Source organism: Macrosteles quadrilineatus, unplaced genomic scaffold (genome assembly GCF_028750875.1).
Source record: "Macrosteles quadrilineatus isolate MER2022 unplaced genomic scaffold, UCM_ALF_1.0 Scaffold_8__2_contigs__length_117827958, whole genome shotgun sequence".
In the NCBI taxonomy this organism is placed as follows: Eukaryota; Metazoa; Arthropoda; class Insecta; order Hemiptera; family Cicadellidae; genus Macrosteles; species Macrosteles quadrilineatus.
Window position 1 is genome coordinate 52,413,002 of NW_026542601.1, and position 7,265 is coordinate 52,420,266.

A 7,265-nucleotide genomic window follows, 5' to 3' on the forward strand; every position below is an offset into this window, starting at 1 on the left:
TTTCAGCTCGTTTGGGAATATACCAGATGTCAGGCTAACATTGACAATGTGCAGAAGAGGAGCACATAGAGAGTGGATGTTTTCTTTAAGAACAAAGGCCGAGATACCATCATGGCCAGGTGCAGACCCTCCGCGCAGACCCTGGACGTAACGTTCTATGTCAGCGTGTGTGACCGTGTTGAATGTGAAATTCGTGTCGAGTGAGAAGTCAGCGTCGTTTACGACTGGAGCCCCAGCTGAATTGATTGAGTTGGCCAATTTAGAACCTACTGATGTAAAGAACTTATTAAAATCGTTAGCTATTTTAGTCTTCATGTTCGCATTATTCGAAGAACCAGGTAAAACTTTTTCAAATGGAAAATGGTCCTTAGAGCAATTCCTGCCCGATATTTCACTAACTATGCCCCAAAATAATTTTGGATCCCTGTTCGATTCTGAAATTTTACCCCTATAATAATTTTTCTTTGCGAGTTTGATGTTTTGATTTAAAGATAGGCGCAGGGCCCTGAATCTATCTAGAAGTAATATATTAAAAGGTTGGGTTTTGATCTTTTTACTTAACTTGTCTCGTATTCGAATTAATTTAATGAGGTCTACGGTAATCCAAGGCTTTATTTTTTTAAATCTTGTTGAGTGATTTTTAATTGTTTTTGTTGAGGCTCCGATACAGTTACTCAATGTCGAACAAAAACATGCTGTGCACTGATTAACCTCGTGATTACTCATGATAGGACTCCAGTCAGTTTTTGTAATATGTTCAGTTAGTGAAGCGTGATCAATGTAGGTGCGAAATTGGTTCTGTGGCAGAGTGTCAGTTCCAGTTCCTGTAGGCGTCTGAATGGTGTTAGTGATTGTAAGAGCAGTGCTGTAATGGTCAGTGATGTGAGATTGTATGACAGCAGATTTGACTCGTCTCATATCATGAAAACGGACAAAAATGTGGTCAATACAAGTAGATGTGTTGTGTGTCACTCTGGTCGGCTTGTCGATGCACTGGACTAGTCCAGCACCTAGTAAAGTGTTTAAGTAAACACTAGGGAACACTACGCTGTATCTACAGCGTATGTGACGATTTTATGCCTAAAATGTTTCTGAATTGTAGCTATTCTTCTTTAATTGTTTCAATCTTCATACTTTTTTTGCTAAAAAATACATACAATTCTAACTAAAAAATCTATCGTCAGTTAATTACATAATAAAACTAGCTGGCCCGACAGACGTCGTCCTGTCCTATTGTGGTTTTATGTCACATGCTCGTTCATTTTCAAGATGAGCTCGTTCGCATGGCTCAATCACGTCCTGGTTGAAGTTTGTTCGCTTCGCTCACTCACCTTTAGGTTGGAGCTCGTTCGCTGCGCTCACTTGCCTTCAGGTTAGCTCGTTCGCTACGCTAACTCGCCTCCAGGTTGAAGTTCGTTCGCTACGCTCACTCACCTTTTGGTTGCAAATTAACTGTTCTCATAAATTAAAAATAAATATAGTGCTGCACCCTGTTGGTAAACCTATTAACTTTTTAATGCTATTGAACATCACAGAATCAAATTGTTTAGTTGCACCAGCTGTTAAGATTCTTTAATTCCATTTAAATATGAGTACTCATAAGGTTAACATGGGAAACTCCAGAGCCACTGGGGCGGAGCCCTATTGACGGATCTGCACCAAACTTCACACAAACCATCCTTGAATAATGCTTAATAATGCCTGAAAGTTTCATTACAAACTGTCGAGCGGTTTTGGAGTCCATAAAGGACAAACATACAAACATACATTGGATTTTATATACAGGGTGAGTTTCTACTGACCGTGTTAACTTCGCCAGTGGGTTCTACTCACTAAAAGGAACAAAAAAGTTCCTATAAACCCATGTCCGATTTTCGTCCGTTTGGCTGTTTTGGGGGATTTTGTGTTTTTCTTATTTTATTAGACTTTGCTCCACAATTTATGTAATAAAAACTTAACCAATTACTTTAGAGAGTTATAGATAAAATCATTGGAAAGAACATTAAATTTGCTATAAATCAAAGGTTTCATTCAACAATTATACCATTACATAGTCCACGTTATAACCAAAATAAAGTAAAAATGTCATTAAATTAATTTATTACGATAATTTTCATGGACCTCCTTTGATACATAAACCTGCATTTATGCAATGTTGAAATGCATAAAAAACTTAGCATTTTAATAATCTTTCAAATGATATGCTATTCAATACTATTATTGATATAAACCAGTGAGAAATTACTAATAAACTACAATAAAACACGGTTTACAGATTTTGTTTTTGCACAGTTTTACTGTTAATAATAATTACTGTATTCATCATGTTGGCATAATCTTGATTGGTAAAAGGCTCCATATTTTAATAAATGTTGAAAAACTCTTAATTGACTTGGAAATATAAAGTTAAAACAGCAAATTACTCAATAAGGTATGTTCAAGCAGCTGAGTTATCTAGCTATAGATGACAAATCAATAAAAGCTGACTTAATCAAGCACAAGGTAAAACTAATTACACAGCATTTAAGAATCAAACACACTACATCTTTGAAAATGTGAAAAACCTTGAGTTTATACATTTTATTAATTCAGATAATTTTAATAAATATTTAAAAGTTAAAATAATGTACAACTTTTATCAGATAGTTCAATAAAATACATCATGGAGTACACAGTAATTATTATTAACAGTAAAACTGTGCAAAAAAAATCTGTAAACCGTGTTTTATTGCAGTTTATTAGTAATTTCTCACTGGTTTATATCAATAATAGTATTGAATAGCATATCATTTGAAAGATTATTAAAATGCCAAGTTTTTTATGCATTTCAACATTGCATAAATGCAGATTTATGTATCAAAGGAGGCCCATGAAAATTATCGTAATAAATTAATTTAATGACATTTTTACTTTATTTTGGTTATAACGTGGACTATGTAATGGTATAATTGTTGAATGAAACCTTTGATTTATAGCAAATTTAATGTTCTTTCCAATGATTTTATCTATAACTCTCTAAAGTAATTGGTTAAGTTTTTATTACATAAATTGTGGAGCAAAGTCTAATAAAATAAGAAAAACACAAAATCCCCCAAAACAGCCAAACGGTCGAAAATCGGACATGGGTTTATAGGAACTTTTTTGTTCCTTTTAGTGAGTAGAACCCACTGGCGAAGTTAACACGGTCAGTAGAAACTCACCCTGTATACAGGGTGATTGATATAAGTGTGCCAGCCGTTTTATTCGAAAACTATAAGAGATATAAAAAAAAGTTAAATGGTAAGTGCCTTGGATTTTTTATTTAAAAAATTGTTGTCAAGTAAAAAAAATTATTTTAGCCGCCATTTTTCCAATATGGCCGCCAACATTGATTTTTCTTACGGAACACCCTGTATTTTATGATGTATTCTGGTAGAAAAAGTAATTTTAAGACGATTTTATTCTTGTCATTTTTTTCATAAACCTAACCGTTTCAAAGATAATAATGGTTAAAGTTTTGAAATTTCTGCATGAGAAAAAGTTTCGATAAAGGCCTAAGCAAGCATGCCAGCTGTTTTGTTCGAAAACCATTGAAAATTTCACAACTTAAACCATTATTATCTTTGAAACGGTTAGGGTTATGAAAAAAATGACAAGAATAAAATCGTCTTAAAATTTCTTTTTCTACCAGAATACATCATAAAATACAGGGTGTTCCATAAGAAAAATCAAAGTTGGCGGCCATATTGGAAAAATGGCGGCTAAAATAATTTTTTGGACTTAACTATAATTTTATAAATAAAAAATCCAAGGCACTTACCATTTAACTTTTTTTGATATCTCTTATAGTTTTCGAATAAACCGGCTGGCACACTTATATCAATCACCCTGTATAGATTACATCAGTCAGAGTTTAATGGACGATGTAATTAGTGCTTCTACTGTGTCTAGTAAATTTTCCTGGCAATATATTTTACAAGTTATCAGCAATCGTATATATTATCATGTAGGCCTATAGGAAATGATAATATACAGGTGTGTAAACATCAGTTAAGTTCTTTTTATTTAAACACAAATTTGTCAACTGTCATCATCTATTCACTGCGCAATGACTTTACGAAAAAGATGATAGCTTGGTCAGTCTAATTATGTCAATAGCCTAGTAAAAATTCTAGGTTAGGCAAAAGGTTAGACTAAGTTACATTGCCCGCCAGTTCATCAACAGGATCATATTGAATCAATTAACACTATTACTATCTAAAATAACTTAATCAATATTTAGACATGTGTTTCAGTGATTAAGACATTCATGACCTGGAAACAACGGAAATCAACAAGACCTCCTTGGGAGTAAAAGAAGGAACCTCTACTGATCTTTCAGGACCTGATTGTGAAGTAATACACCAGGTAAACTATAATCTGAAGTAAGTTACTGAAACCACAACCTTCTTCCAATGCAAACACAAACTGATCCAACTCTTTAACTGCTCCATCTCACAAAAATATATATTATGTTGATGACAGGTGTTACGTAGTAAAGTAATGTAGTCTTACATATTTTTGCTCAGGAGCTGAAGACATGGACATTTCAATTTAATGGCTTTACTTTAAGGGTGACTTTTCCCTTTTGACTTAAAAGAACACTGGGACAAAGCAATATGGTCCGACCTGGATCAAAAACGATTCCATAGCTTGACCCAAATAGTCAGTGTGTATCAAAATTCAACCCAGTAATTGTACCATGGTGCCCAGATTAATTACAATACATTGTCATTCTCAACGATTGGGTACACATGGTGAGCATTGATAAAACATACTCCCTTACCTGTGGTTGGTTAGTCTATGGTGGTGACTTAAGGTCTTTGGCCGTTCTGAATACTAAAAGCAGACCCATACAAAAAGATTCCCAGCAATGAGCTGGCCTTGGAAGTTATGTGATCGATGTGTGCACGAGGGCCAAGAGAGGATTCCATTATGAATCCCAAGGCCAGTAATTTTGTCGACTCTTCCTAGAACAATGCCCGAATGTCATAGTCAAAGCAGAGCCCGGCAATAAGACGGGCATATGTAGCATCTTACAAAAGATGCTATAGACCAACAAGCTATACCCTCAACAGTGGTATCTCCAGGCTTCTCTTAGAAGTGGCAGCCATGTGGATTCTAGGGTCGACTTCTTCCACTGCTCCTCATATTCATTTAAGAGTCTAGCTGAGGGTATTAGTATCAGTGGAATGTTAGGTGGTGCCCTTAAAGGGCCGCACAACGTGTTTCTCGAGTGCAATATGCAGTTTATCCTTTCTCCAGGGCAATAACCTAAATTTACAAAGTCTTTTCTAGTATTCATGGTTATTATCTGTTACAGACTGTAAAGATCCTTGCGAAATCGAATACGTAGTAGAAATGTCTATGATAATGCAACTCTTCCTATAACGAATTAAGAGTTTGTTTTAGCACACACAGTATCAGTATCATCATAGTGTGTATGTACTTAATTTATCATATGATTGAAAATAGAATACTATTTATTTTAATGTTATTATTGTATTTTCCTATTGTTTACATAACATGTTATAGTTAAACAAGTAATTTATCATTACAACAGTAAAATCGGGGTTTTAACAAATTTGTGAAACTTTCAGTTTTAAATACTTAGCTTTTTTATATAAATTTAGGCATTGTTTATTATGCCTTTAACAGCAGAAGAAAAGAAACAGCGTAAAGCTCAGAAAAAAGCAACTAAACTTAAGGAAGCTGAAGAGATTAGAATAAAAACTAGGAAGGGTGAATTATCTCGCGAGACTAGTTACAGTCAGAAGAACTTGTCAAAATACTTGAAGGAATGGTACACAAAACATTTTACAAAACGCTTTCCTCAGATAAAGGAAGATATGGAAGAAGCATGGAGTACTTTTGAGCATGCAATGGATCTTAAGGACTTTATAATTAATGTGCTAGCAGACAACATTGATGAATCAAAAACACAAGAGGCAATGTCTTGGCAGGATTATAGCTTGAAGATGGACAAATTGCTAGGAGATTTTCATCAGAAAATTATAAAGTTAAAACAAGAGTTTGATCTGGATGTAAAGCTTTGTCTGGATGGTGTACGAGAAAACCTCGAGTTCAATAATCAAACTCAAGAGGAACTTGAGGACTACTACAAAACTATACTATTTATGATGGAGGAACGGTTTAATGAGGCTATGGCCATAGCTCAAGGTGAGTATTTAACTAAAAGAGACGAAGAAAGTAAAAGAGGGATCCAGTGTGTCGAAGAAATGAGTGGTGGATTAGAAAAGAATCTTCAAACAGTGATTGGAAATATATCAGACACACTAGAGGAGTACAAGACTGCAACGGATACACGTAGAAAAGAACTAGAAACTTTAAAGATTAAAGATCAATTTTATAACAGCATGATTACTCAGCAGAACAGTAGGATGGCGAAACTTTTAGATGAAATGAGTACTTTGCAAATTCAACTAAGTGAAAAACAAGCATCCAAAACCTCACTTAAAGACCTAAAAAAAGATAAGGAGGAAACGTATGCTGAGTATATTGAGGCTCGAAAAAGTCTGATTACAGATGCTTCATTAGACGAGAGCCAGCTGTTAATACTTACTGAGGAGAGTAATGATGTCATCAAAAATCTAGAACATATTTTAGAGAAAGGAGAAAAATTAGTGCGATTAGGAAATTTATGTACAAGATTGGAAACTCAGGAGGAGAAGGTGCTGCCTTTTGGGGTTTCAAAAGAAGCACTAGAAGAAGTAAAAGAACAAGATTGCAGCATACTTAATAGCTTCATGAGACGATTAGCTCATGCTAATCTAGTAAAACAAAAATTGGAATCAACATTGTATGAACTTTCCAGAGAAAATAGTGAGCTACAAGAATCTTTGAAAACCGTTTTAGAGATCATGGCTTTGTCACGAAATTGATTACACGTATGCGTCCTCAAAATAAATAACCTTTGTATGTATTAAGTTTTCATTGTATGTCTGCCTTATTTGAAAGTAAATTCAAATTAAAAACCAGTCTTCAGTAAAAGTATTATTTGGCGAATCCAAAATTGACTGATATGACACTAGTCTTTCAGTGTGGTGCCCAAAACATTATCTAAAGAATAACAAATACTTTTTTAAGTTCTATTATTCTAACGTACGTATATTTACATTAAAGTTATAATATCAGTAATATCTATCTATACTATTATAAAAAAGAGGTGGTTGCTGCATGTGTGTATGTGTGTATGGGAAAAGTAAACTCGAAAAATACTGGTCGGA

At 34.3% G+C, this 7,265-nt stretch overlaps 1 protein-coding gene across 1 annotated transcript; it reads left to right on the forward strand.

The window, feature by feature from the left end:
• The first annotated feature begins 5,574 nt into the window (after positions 1-5,574).
• Positions 5,575-6,961, forward strand: LOC129001134 (dynein regulatory complex subunit 2-like). Its single transcript, XM_054428333.1, has one exon. The coding sequence runs from the start codon at positions 5,664-5,666 to the stop codon at positions 6,918-6,920; it is 1,257 nt and encodes a 418-aa protein (XP_054284308.1). The 5' UTR covers positions 5,575-5,663; the 3' UTR covers positions 6,921-6,961.
• The last annotated feature ends 304 nt before the right edge of the window (positions 6,962-7,265 follow it).